This window comes from Carassius carassius, chromosome 12, assembly GCF_963082965.1.
Source record: "Carassius carassius chromosome 12, fCarCar2.1, whole genome shotgun sequence".
NCBI classification, from domain to species: Eukaryota; Metazoa; Chordata; class Actinopteri; order Cypriniformes; family Cyprinidae; genus Carassius; species Carassius carassius.
The window spans coordinates 11,808,652-11,822,652 of NC_081766.1; the positions used below are offsets into that span (position 1 = coordinate 11,808,652).

The 14,001-nt window shown below is 37.3% G+C and overlaps 1 protein-coding gene across 2 annotated transcripts in view; it reads right to left on the reverse strand.

Moving 5' to 3' along the window:
* astn1 (astrotactin 1) overlaps positions 1-14,001 on the reverse strand; it is a 233,134-nt gene that overhangs the window by 176,929 nt on the left and 42,204 nt on the right. For both annotated transcript variants that reach the window (XM_059563470.1, XM_059563469.1), the window contains exon 2: positions 6,078-6,265. In XM_059563470.1, the coding sequence (XP_059419453.1) occupies positions 6,078-6,265 (188 nt within the window). The remainder of the gene's footprint in view (positions 1-6,077; positions 6,266-14,001) is intronic.

The window sequence follows — 14,001 nt, forward strand, 5'->3', positions numbered from 1 at the left end:
AATCTCCCCGGAGAAAGAAAGGCGGAGCGTCAAGCCCGACGCTCGGGGGGAAGAGCCGAAGCTCGGGCTTCCAAACCCCGGAATCAGGCAGATCTGGTGGAAACGTAGGCGATAAGGACGTGCCCGTCTCCATACCTTCCAGCAGATCGATCTGCGAACCCAACGAGTGCAGCAGCCGCTCTGCCTCGGCAGAAGCGGGGCCAGCACCGCGAGGAACGCTGGTGAAGGCTCCCTCCTCGAAGAGAGCCCTCCGGGATCGAAGCGTCCGCATTGGCAAACGTTCGCAATGCGGGCAGTCGGCCCCCTCGAGAGCCGACTCAGCGTGCTTCGATCCCAGGCAAGCCACGCACAGCCTGTGTGTATCCCCACTCGTAATGTAGCGAGTGCAGGGAGGAACACACAGTCTGTAACGCGGCTTGGAATCGCCCTTCAAATGTTTGGTCTTTAGCTTTTGCTTAGGCATATTGAGCTGTTTTAGCGATCTTTTTAAGCTAAGGGACAGACAACAATAAATAGGACCAACAGGACAGACTTTTGCACATGCACACACAGAGCGCTTGCTGACAGATTCGAAGCTGAAGCCAGCTGCACGGCACGTGCTTTTATAGCTTCCTGGTCGCTACGTCACCCCGCCCGTGACGTCACGCCTTTCCGATGGACTGATTGCACACGATATTCAGAGTCGGTCTCGTCAGGGACGTTCCCCAAAAGCGTTTCGACGCAGCTCGAGTTCCTGAAAAGGAACTACTGTTATTTTCTGTCTCCAGAATGGGACAGTGACATGGCTTCTCTATTTGTCCTGCTTCATCTTCTTACTCCACAACCAGCTGGAAGAAAGCGGCCCAAGAAGATCAGTGTTGGAGAGGCAACAGATCATCTGGTCAAATTTCATAAGGTTTGTTAAGACTATCCTATTCCAAATATTGTACTTGATGCCTAATTTTTAACAAATTGTTTATAAAGGGGACATTTATGTTATGTTTCAGTCATGCCAAAGCCTTGATGATCATCTCCTGACAACTGAAGGAAACCCTCAGCCATATATTCTCGCCTCAGGGACTTCAAAAGCACAGGTTTCCACCTTTTACATTGTCTTGGACAGAAAAGTTCTGCCTTGTCAATTATGTACATCCTTGGGTGCCTTTGATGAGCTGTTCAAGTCCCATTTTGTTTTCAGTGTGGAGTATGATGATGCTCTGTCCAGTCTGTACACATTTTTGCAGACAACTGTGTACAATATCGATATAAGTACAACTGAGGAAACTCCAAGGGTCAAAGAGCTAAGAGCAAGACTGTTGAACAAGCACTAATTGTCTTAACCAAAATGTTAAGTTGTTTCCTCTGCACTTCATCCTTTTGTTCAGCTTTGCTTTTGTTCAGGCACCTCAAACTAATTCATGGAATGTATCCTGGGAAAAATCTAGGACTGATATGTGGTCAAGCAGATTGTTGCTTGCAGTTCTCTAGTTATTCCTGATTTAGGAGACATCTCATTAAGATACATTCTTCAATTGGTGACAAATGTGACCCTCATGAGACCCCTTCCAGTTATGAAAGTGAAGAACAAAATTCTCATACCTTAAATGATGAAATACCTTCTACTTCATCCCAGTGCCAAAATTTTGAAGCAGTCCCTTCAGTATCTACTCACAAGAAAGATATGTGTGCGTCCATTATAGCAAAACTTATGGCAAGTGGTGTACCAAATACTGTAGTTCTTTCGACAATTGAAAATTTGGAGGAATTTGTTGAAGATTTGCAGTCTAATATTAAGGACCATGTCTTAAACTTACTACCAGGTAACAATCCATCAAGACCAGCCATAGAAGAGTTATTTAAAAGTTTGGACAACCCTTTCAGCCAATTGAACTCCGATACCAAATGGAAAAAGTATTTCAAAGACAAATGGGGAGTAGTAGACCCAGTTGAACTGCGCCTTGGTGTTAGGTATGACACCAGACGAAATAACAAAACTGGAACTTATGAACAAGTTCCCGTTAATAATAAATTCATATATATTCCAATTTTGAAAACATTCCAGTTCATTTTCAGAAATGAAAACATTTGTGAGATGATGCAAACATGTACTCAGTCGGACATATATGAAGACTTCTGCGATGGTAGCTACTTTAAAAATCATCCTTTATTTTCAACTAATAAGTTTGCTCTCCAAATTCAATTATACTATGACGAGTTTGAATGTGCAAATCCTCTTGGTTCCAAAAAAGGAATTCATAAAATTGGTTGCCTGTACTTCATTCTTAGAAATCTTCCTCCAAAGGTGAATTCTGCCCTCATGAACATCCATTTGGTATCTTTGTTCCATGCCCAAGATGTTAAGAAATATGGGATTGATGAAATACTGAAACCCTTAATAAGGGACTTGAAAATATTAGAAACTGTTGGGATTGCTGTTCCATCTGCTGAACAACCTGTATGTGGCACACTTGCTCTCATTACTGGTGATAACTTAGGTATGCATAGCATTCTTGGGTTCTTGGAATCATTTAGTGCAAATTATTTCTGTCGATTTTGCTTAATTGATAAATCTTCAGCTCAGTCAGTTTTCTCAGAGGATGACCCAAGTTTGACTTTAAGATCACCAGTACTAAATGATCAGCATTATGCCAGTTTGGTAGATGATCCAACACTAACATCTTCTTTTGGCATCAAGAGGAAAAGCATGCTCAATACTTTGCAGTATTTCAATACTGGGGAAAACTATGCTGTCGATATCATGCATGATATTTTGGAAAGGGTTGGTCAATATGAGATAAAACTACTTTTTGAATATCTGATTGAACATTTCATCTCTAAAGAAAGCTTGTTGAACAGGACGTATGATTTTAATTATGGCTATATGGAAACTAAAAACAAGCCCACAAATATTAATCTTGACTGCGGAGGACATGGAATAGGCTTAAATGCATCGCAAACACTGTGTTTAGTCACAAACATACCTTTGATATTTGGTGACCTGGTACCAGATGATGATTTGCACTGGCGCTTGTTGCTCTTGTTGTTGAACATCATAAATATTGTGTTCTCTTACTCAATCACTGAGGGGATGACAGTTTATTTAAAGCACCTTATTATTGAACATCATAAACTCTTTAAAGAACTGTTCCCATTAAAAAACTTGCTTCCAAAACATCATTTTATGGTCCACTACCCAAGGTGCATTAGAAAGATCGGACCACTCATTCATATCTGGACCATGAGATTTGAAGCGAAACACAAGTTTTTTAAAGATTCTGTGAAGAACTTCAAAAATTTGACAGTTTGGCTTGCAAATAAACACCAGTTTGCAGTAGCATATCATTGGGAATGCTTGTCTTTAAAGACAGTTGAGTCTAGTCCAGTCAAAATGTGTTCATTGGGGCACTTGAATTTTCAGAAAATATAACTGAATCTCTCCATGTTGATTCACAAGCCACTGTCAATCTCACAAAGTGGGTAAGATGTTGTGGTGTTGAGTATCGTGTTGGACTCTTTGTTTGCACGGTTACTGATGAAAACATGCCAGTTTACAGCAAATTAACCTCAATCGTTTTACACAATGGTAAAGTGATTTTTGTTTTGATTGAGCATGAAACATTTTTCCATGATCACTTCCATGCTTTTCAAGTGAGTGAAAACCTACCAAGGAAGGTACTGGTTATAGAAAGGGAAAGATTAAGACATTTCAAATCTTTTGATGCCCAAATGTCATATGGGTGTGATTCACAATTTTATGTTGTATCAGAGAGTTGTATTATCTGATTTCTTATTTAAATGAGTTCACTGTGAAGTTGTTCCTTGTTACTTCATCTGATGTATAAGTGTCTACCTAAGGTTACACAATCCTGCACTACTTTTTTTTATATATATAATCCTGCCGGCTTGATTTTATATAATGCAGTGATGTGTTGACAATGTTTTATAAAATTTTACTAAGCAGTTTTATTTGGCATGGATGCCTATGTATTAAATGTAAACATTTTGCTGTTAAATTTTACAGTATTTTATGACTGCAGTTAATTTCAAAGTGTGTCCATGCATGGAATTTCTAAAGCTAATGTATGGATTTGCTTAAATAAAAAGCAGTTAGTGAAGAGAATGGCATTCAGTGTAGTCATTTTCACATAAAACATTAAATATTAACTCTAAGAAGTGTAAAATTTAATGTTTTTAAGTGTTGATTTTAACACTGGTAAAGGAGTTCATATTTAACTCAATTTCAGAGTTACAGTTACTCACTGTAGGATTAGTATTTTTACTCCAGAAAGTGTTAAATTTTAACTCTAAAAAAGTGTTAAAAATTCAACTCCAAGAGCAGAGTTATTTTAACACTGTGCTGGAGTCTATTTGATGGTCACGCATGTACACTCAGATTGAGTTGATTTTAACTACCAGGGAGTTTATTCCAAAGACCAGAATTTGCTGTGTGTACTCTGAATAATTAAGTCATTAATAACTGGCACCCAATCTTTCAGCTGTTTACAGTTCATGGACATCAAAATACAATATATTTCTCCTTAAATATGGTGCCGTCCTTAGTGATACGAGCATAATGCCCTGAGAAGAGAAAACTGTTTGGATCCCGTTGCCTTCTTCAATTAGGTTAAATCATCAACTGACTTCCTGCGTCTTGCCCTTAGAATACTAATAAATATCTTTGTGGGGATATCAACGTCAGAGTCTGTGTCTGAGATAGGCGGCATGCAATATTCTTCAGCTTTTGAGGGATCAAGCAGAGTTTGTTCAATAGAGGAGGTTTCCCGGAACTCAGAGGAATCATATTCCGACAGGGATCTGTCAGTAATCAGTGGCTTTGCACAGAGAATCAGCTAACCATACAAAACAGCTACCTTACTGCTCTGATGTGCAATTACAGGATTTTAAATTCAAGCAGCAAAGGAAATCCAGCAAAGCCTGGAGCCGCCATATGTTCCTTTTACTTTATATAGAAATAATGAGCCATTTGTGCATTTCCCATTAAAACATTTGCATACCAAACACTTGACTTGAATACTGACTTGAAGAGCCCATTCATCCAACCTGTGTTCAGAACTCTCCATTCATCAGAGCTACACAGCTAGTCACCGCTAACTCTGCCCCCATACAAACCCCACTGCTGTTCAGCATGACAATTTACAAATATGGATTTTCCACTAATTATACCGAGTGTGCTTAAAAGCTTTTAAAATTATTATGCCCTGAAGAGTCTTCGCTCCAATTGTTGTGAGGGTAACTTCTTCTGGGGATGACAGTAGTATAATGATCTGAGAGAGGAGAACAATGAGGTGTAACCACTAATTGACTGTATCTGAACAAATGTTATCTTCCTTTCTATCTCACATGCAACTCAAACTTTTCTTATCTACATAATGCTTTCTCTCCTGGCTCAGTCCACACTAAATCTGCTCTTACAGAACTGCAGATTTTTTCCTTTTTCTATATTAAGTCAAATTAAAACTATGGAAGCTTGTTTCTGCCACTGAATTCAAAATAAAACAGTAATTAACTTCTTATCTCATAGTTCTGTCAATTTCTAGAGTTTGCATCCCACAGTTCATTTCAGTTAAGTTCTGTTTTTTAATTGCATGATGCAAACTATAAATTGTGACTTCCAATGTCAGAATTGTGTGATATAAACTTGCAAATGTGTTACTGTTATAAGAAATAAACAGAACATTTTGAGAAAGAAAGGCAGAATTCTGAGTTTATATATATCACAATTCTGAGTGGGATAAAATAAGAATTGTAATATATTAACTCAAAACTACACAAAATACTAACTATGAAATTTACAAAGACAATGGAGACTGACATATTAATCCAAAATATTTTAAATGTCATTTTCATCACAAAACAAAAGTGAGAGTTTGATTTAATTTTTTGGCCCCACAATTCACAGGGCCGAAAGAGTCCAGTTGAAGCAACACCCTTACCCATATCTGGAATTTAAAAGTTTTTGGAATTAATTTTGTTCAAATATAAGGTAGCATTTGATTTTCCTTATTTGACATTTTAAATAAATCTGAATAATTAGTGCAGAAAACATCAAATACTCAGACTCAGTGTGGGTTGCATACCATGACAGAGATGTGCAGGATACGCAGCTCCTCCTCGGCGGAGTCACTAGCGGGGTAAGCAGTGGCGGCCGGGCCAGGCAGGTTCTGACTGCCGTCCTGATGGTGGATGTGGAAGAGCAAAGTACCATTTTCCAACCACTGTTGCCTCCAGCGCACCAGCGGGATGTCTTCAGAGTTCCCAGAGATCTCTGCAAATATAAACAAAAGAAAATCAGGTTCAGTAAATAATTTGTGTTGCACAGTGGCACAAAAATGGGGTATGCAGTACAGTACATGCAGTTCATAGGGGCACTATTTTGCCGAAATCTTTCTGTGAAAATCATATTAATTTTTATTTATAAATAATCGTAAGATGTTAAACATAATGTAATGTTTTTCAAGCAGCAAAGTGTAAAAATGTGTTTATTATTATTATTATTTAATCATTGTTTATCATTTAATGAGTTCAAAAATGTATTTACATATCAATACATATCAGTGCATATCAATATCAAACCTCCGACACTTTGCTCTAACACGGTCACATGACCAAAATGAACAGAGCGGAGAAACGTTCTGGGGCGGTGAAAAGAAAAGACAAAAGGGAAAATAAAACAATGCATTAAACTGAGGACAGCAATGTCCAAGTGAACTAAGAGAGATTGGTACACTTACCCTATAATTTATTTTCATTGTAAGTCATTCAACAGGCAACAAAGTTGTTGCCTATGAGTGCAAAGTGATTAACATTAATATCAGTTCAATTCTGGAGTATCTCTGTAGTTCTTACCACTTCATTCTTCAGTACAAAACAATGCTGAACTTTGACAAAAAGTGATTTTTAAATGTTAAATATGCGGTTTTTTTATAATTTTTTATAACATATTAAATGATTATAATTTTATATAAAAATATATACAGATATGAATAACTTTTGTCACTCTGGATGAGTTTGTATCCTTCCATGCCCAAGCTAGTTTTTAGGCTTTAATTCAGTGATTTACAGAGATTTTTCTGTGAGGGTTAGTGTTAGGGGCACCCACACTGATCTTGCATACCCCTCAGCGAATGTGAGGTTGTGCCCCTGGTGTTGCATTGAGAAGTGTGTGATTGTTTGCAGGATAAATCAGAAATGCTCCTGTCATGCAATTATACGCAGTATACTGTGACTATACATTATTCATATCAATACAGACATTTCAGGAATAGCAAAGCAATGCCTACAACATTCAAACTTCACTTTAGAAATAAACATGAAACAGCCTCAAGTCCGGTTAATGGATGAAAAGACATATGACTCCAGCTGGTCAGAACAAATACACATTAATAGGAATAGTGCTACTGGACGTCACATTAACCAATGATTAAGGCGGAGAAATTAAATATAGGCTTTCCTTTTACTCAAAGCTCAAAGCAAACTGAACATATGTTCTTGACATTGCAGATAGTCTGTTTAATAAGTAAGGTCAGATGATTTGGATAAGCCTTTGACAATGAGTAATGTGTCATTTTATAGCTTATTGAACTATATGGGTGGGGTCATACACTGAATACGTGTTTAGAATCCTCTATTTGTTTGTCATTTTTTGTTTTGGTTGTTCTTAAGCACCGATGTGATGCTGAAACAAATGAAAAACAAAGCTTTTGACCTGTGCTGGCTATTATACATTAGTAATATTTTACACAAAGGGGAGGCAGACATCCCCTTTCAAAATGGTGCTTGCAGACTGCAAAACGAGGAGAACCCCTGACCCACTATATGAGTTGTATATGCACAGGCACAAGCCAAAGTGACTCTGCACTTCATCACTAGACGTCATACTCAGTCTCAAGGGTCCGGTGTGGTAAGGCACTTTTATTAATGAAACAACATGCATGACACAACAAACAAAAGACTAATATAGGAATAAATTCTGCTGTTTGCTGGTTTCTTTAATCATGAGCAATTGTGCCCCTGTGGATCTTTAGAAAATAAAATCTCTTAAAAAAAAAACACTTACAAGTTCTTAATACTTTATTTCTCTCCTAAAAAGGTTTTTTTTTTTTTTGAAAGTCATGACTACTTCCGGAACAAAGTCATGTAATTTCCACAACTATGTATTTCGTTTAATAGCATTCTGTGATGGACACAATTCCTTTGTTTGTGTTAGGTCTTAATTTCATTATCTAGTATTTGGCATATCCTGTTAATACAGGTTTCCAATTTCCAAAAGGCTTCCAATACAATTCAACAGCCATACGTCAAAAAGATAAAGCTGCAATCTTTGACAAAAAAAATAAAATAAAATTCAGCTGCTGGGACGAAAAGTAAAAATAAAATAAATAAATAATAATTTTCCTCATTTCTACATTCAGCAGGATGTGCTTTTGATTTGAAATCACTTTTAATTTGACATTAAATTATTACTTTTATTTTTATTTTATTTATTTACTTTTTTGCTGGAAATTATTATTTCATTAAAATTTGCATAAACAATACAAAATCAAGAATCCAATAGATACTTTGAGAGAGGCGGGGCATAGAGGACCTACAATAATGTTGAGCATTTGAAAAATAATGTCAACATATTCTGTTACACCAAATACACAAAATAATGATCTTTAAACATCATATGACCCCTTTAAATGTAATTAAATGTATTTAAATTTCCCATAGGCCACAATAACACATTCATAGGGGTTATTAAATGGCAAACTTTCCATTTTTGGCTAAATTATCTTTTTAATGATGATGTCAAATTACCATCCATCCTGAGCTGCCCTCTTTTCTCTTATTGTTGTTTGTTCTACTTAATTTAGTTTTGTATGTCCTTTAGTAATGCCACCCATGGATTAATTCATTTTTGTCATGCAGTCCAAAACATGAGCCAACTTTTATAGGGAGCCAGACTTTGAAACTACCTTCACAATCTGAAGGCTGATTGTGCCGAATTTTCTTTTAAATGCATATCGGGTAATAGTTACCTCGAAACACCTGTTTGAATGCAGGAAAGCACAAACCAAAGGGAGTGATAGAAGAGAAGAGAGGGCAGGGGGAAAAAGCTAGTACTATTCATCTCACATCCTGATGCAGTGTTAGAACCTGCCCTCCCCTCTCTTTCACTGTGTCTGTGCTTACAGAGAGCCACAGACTCAAATATACAATCTGGCCTTTGGCTAAATACAGCATTTTACAAAGGTTGCCTCTGAGGAAGAACATTTCCAGAACTGGCCAGGGTGTTTGGCATAATCTAAATATTCATAATGCAGACAGAACAAAGGCTAACATATCAGAAAGCAGAGAGTGGTGGCCTGCCATTATGTGGGATTCATATTATGATTTAAGAATGACTATCTTTAAACAATTTTAAAATAAACTTTTTGTTTAATAGCAAAATAGATGCATACAGGCAGGAGGACTAAGGTTGCAATCAGCTTCTGTTCTCCACAGATCAAGACATTAGTCTTAAGGCCATGTACTGCATGCAAGCGATTATAATAAGCAATTATTGTCACTGTATCATTCAGTTTGGATTTTGTTTTCCTTTTGCACCATTTCCATTCACTGAGTTAATTGGGTCATTCTGTTCAGGTGTGTGTCATTTATTTAGTCTCTAATTAGTCTAATTCATGTTAGATTCACAGATGTGTTCTGCACACTGCACAACAGCGCCTACACTTGCTCCACCAGCTGAAAAGAGCAAGTCTCCCTCCACCCATCCTCACCACATTCTACAGAGGAACCATAGACAGCATGCTGACCAGCTGCATCACTGTCTGGAACATGAACTGTAGTGCAGTAGACCGCAAGACACTCCATCGGACAATGAACACAGCTGCAAGGATCATCGGTGCCCTTCTCCACTCCATCCTGGAAATTTTCCTCACACGATGCTGGAGCAAAGCAAACAGTATTATGAAGGACACCACTCATCCCTCCCCCAGTCTTTTCCAGCTCCTACCATCAGGAAGACGGTACTGGAGCATCAGAGCCCCCTCCACCAGACTGCTTAACAGCTTTTTCCCTCAGACTATGAGAGCCTGAACTCAAATCACCCCACCCTCCTCTGAAACCCCACACAAGCCCCCTACCTCCTGAAACATGAACCGTATCACCTCCTCCACCCCCCAAACACACCCAACCTTACCACATTTTTTTTTTGTGCAATAAAAATATATATTTTTTTTTGCAATTCTCCTCTATGCACACTAGACACTTTTCACACAGACTGCTGTATGTACATAATCCCACAAAGACTCAGTAATACGTGTTTACATGCTCATGAACTACAAATCATCTTGCACTGTTCCCCAGCCAGTTGCTTGACTTACGATGTTTCTCTTTGCACATGTACAGTATTACATGAATCATTAATATAGTCTATATATTTTTCTTTTTCAGTCTATATATGAGTACGTTTATTGTGTATAGGTATAGTATTATGTGAAGCATTAATATAGTCTGGTTTTTTTAGCTTATGTATAGGTAAACATTTATTTATATTATGTATATATAGTATATTTATAGTCAAATCTGTCAGTAAGGCACGACATTTCGTTCCACTGTATGTCCACACATGTAGCAGAATGATAAATAAGCTCAACTTGAACTTGAACTTGAACTTGAACTTATCACAGCGTTAGAGAAACAAGAATCATGAGGGATGAACATGACCACTCAACTCATGAGATGTTTTGTTCACGGTAGATCAAAGTTTACATTCACAAGCCTGTTCCAAGGTATGTTTCCTCTGATTTTCCCCCTGAATAAGAATTCAGGGCTAACCAATCAGTCAAAGTCAGTTTTATTTTGCAAGCCTATGCAACACCCTGAACATTAAGCGCAATTGCTAGTAAATAGTAATTTGTTAATGATTCAAAGCCATGTTTAATATCTCATGTTGGATAATTAGCCTTAAGACTGAGCACCAGAGCCGGACAGTAACGGAGTACATTTACTTGAATACAGTACTTAAGTACAATTTTGAGGGATCTGTACTTTACTCGAGTATCATTTTTGGGGAGTACTCATGACTTCACTCAAGTACATTTGAGAGGCAAATATTGTATTCTTTACTCCGCTACATTTCTATTCATAACCGTAAGTACCCGTTACTTCATCGGCCCCGTCCACACGGAGACGGTGTTTACCCCAATCCGATCTTTTTTCCTTGTCTCAAGAAATATCCGCATCTACACAAAACCACAAAACGATGTAGTATACATGCCAGACCAGCATGTGGCGCTGTAATTCTGCCACAGAGATACACTTAAAACGGAGAAGACATGGACTATGCTCATAAACCTTGCGCATGGTACACAAACGAACATTGAACAATACATTTATTAATCTGTGTTAATGTTAGTTAATAAAAAGTACACACACACACACACACACACACACACACATACGTTTGTTTTTGTGAAAAGTGGGGACATCCCATAGGCGTAATGGTTTTTATACTGTACAAACTGTATATTCTATGGCCCTACACCAACCCTACACCTAACCCTAACCCTCACAGGAAACAATGTGCATTTTTACTTTCTCAAAAAAACTCATTCTGTATGATTTATAAGCGTTTTGAAAAATGGGGACATGGGTTATGTCCTCATAAGTCACCCTCTCCTTGTAATACCTGTGTCATACCTAGAGCTGGGCGATATGGAGCAAAAAATATATCTCAATATATTTTGCTATATCTCAATATACGATATATATATCTTGATATCTTTACAGGAAAAATAACCCCCAAAAACTACTGTAAAAACAAATATGCCAAATATTACATGTTTAGGGCCCTATGAAATGTTTTATTTTTTCTTCACCATATGTTTTATTTTAACCTAATTCTGTGTTTAAGCAAGCGTAATTATTTAAATGCTTAAAAACAACTTATTTTGTTACATTTTTTTCTTAAAATAGCCTTATGTGAAATGTTTTTTCTCCTCTTAAATTCTGTGTATTCACATTTTTCTGGTTATCAAATGAAGGCATAACACGTTCATTTAATTTATCTTTTAATTATTTAAAATTAAGCAAACTTTATTTTTTGGTAAACAAAGGGAATTTACTATTAAAAATAATACATGGAAGAAATGTTGTATGATTATTCCTTAAATTATGTTCGTTTCATTTTAATAGTAGTAGTAGGCTATGTACATTCTCCTGAACAATAGGCTAGAAAAAGATTTCTGGCAAATACTTTTATTTTGACGGGTTTACCGTTACAGTTCTGTATATGTGATGCTACAGTCTATGATGTGATATGACGCTAGTTTTACTGAAATCAAATGGTCAGATGCTCATGAAGTGACTCTCAGTGCAGTTCTGGAGATGTTGTTCATGTGTTCACATCCTCATTTAGTGAGAAGACAGACGTTGAAATTACCGCGAGCGTCACACGCGCTTCCGTGTGTGTAATAAAACGAAGAAGTGCTTCTGCTCCATTCATTAACACAGACACGCAGAACATGCAGGATTCATATTTAAATTCTTTCTTTATTTAACCAGGAAAGAGGACTCACTGAGATTAAAATCTCTTTTACAGGAGTGTCCTGGCCAAGATAGGCAGCTGAGTTTACATAGACAAATTTTACATCGAAGTTACAACACACAAACATAAACAAACATTGTTTCATAGATATAAAGAACATGCATCTGAAATAGACTTTTCCGGCTTATTATTTACAGATATTAGTCCATATCTTGATTTGATGTGAGTTCAATGACCTACTTTTGATTATTTCATTTAAAATTTGACAAATTCCGTGACATTCCACATTAAACTGTAAATTCCATTTTTTTTATGACTGGATTCCGCGATTCCATCCGCGTTTTCTGCATCGCGGAAATCATAGGGCCCTACAGTAGACATCTGTTTGCTGTTCGCCCGACGCCTTAAAACAGAGCTATTTCCATATAATGGAGCCATTTGACCTTTTTTTTAGACTAGTTTTGCCTCCGGGCTGGTTGCGGGTGACGCCATGTACAACTGGAGGGGAGAGGGAACAAAATCAAGGAGGTGGGGGTGAGCACAGCACAGAGAAGACAAACAAGCAAAGTGGCAGAATCAGAATTAAATATAAACAATATATCGATATATGATATGTCAAAATCCATATCGTGTTTAAAAAATATCTCAATATATTTTAAATATCGAGATATCACCCACCCCTAATCATACCCATGTCATTATACAGAGTTGTGTCCTGATATGTTACAAAAACAAGAGCACACACACACACACACACACACACACACACATACACATACAGGTGCTTCTCAAATTAGAATGTCGTGAAAAAGTTCATTTATTTCACTAATTCAGCACAAATTGTGAAACTTGTGTATTAAATAAATTCAGTGCACACAGACTGAAGTAGTTTAAGTGTTTTGTTCTTTTCATTGTGATGATTTAGGTTCACATTTAACAAAAACCCACCAAATTACAATCTCAACAAATTAGAATACTTCATAAAACCAATAAAAAAAATTTTTTTAGTGAATTGTTGGCCTTCTGGAAAGTATGTTCATTTACTGTACATGTACTCAATACTTGGTAGGGGCTCCTTTTGCTTTAATTACTGCCTCAATTTGGCGTGGCATGGAGGTGATCAATTTGTGGCACTGCTGAGGTGGTATGGAAGCCCAGGTTTCTTTGACAGTGGCCTTCAGCTCATCTGCATTGTTTGGTTTCTTGTTTCTCATTTTCCTCTTGACAATACCCCATAGATTCTCTATGGGGTTCAGGTCTGGTGAGTTTGCTAGCCAGTCAAGCACACCAACACCATGGTCATTTAACCAGCTTGGTGCTTTTAGCAGTGTGGGCAGGTGCCAAATGCTTGACAATCCTCATAAGGCTGCGGTTCTCTAGGTTGGTTGTGCATCTTTTTCTTCCACACTTTCTTCCTTCCACTTAACTTTCTGTTAACATGCTTGGATACAGCACTCTGTGAACAGCCA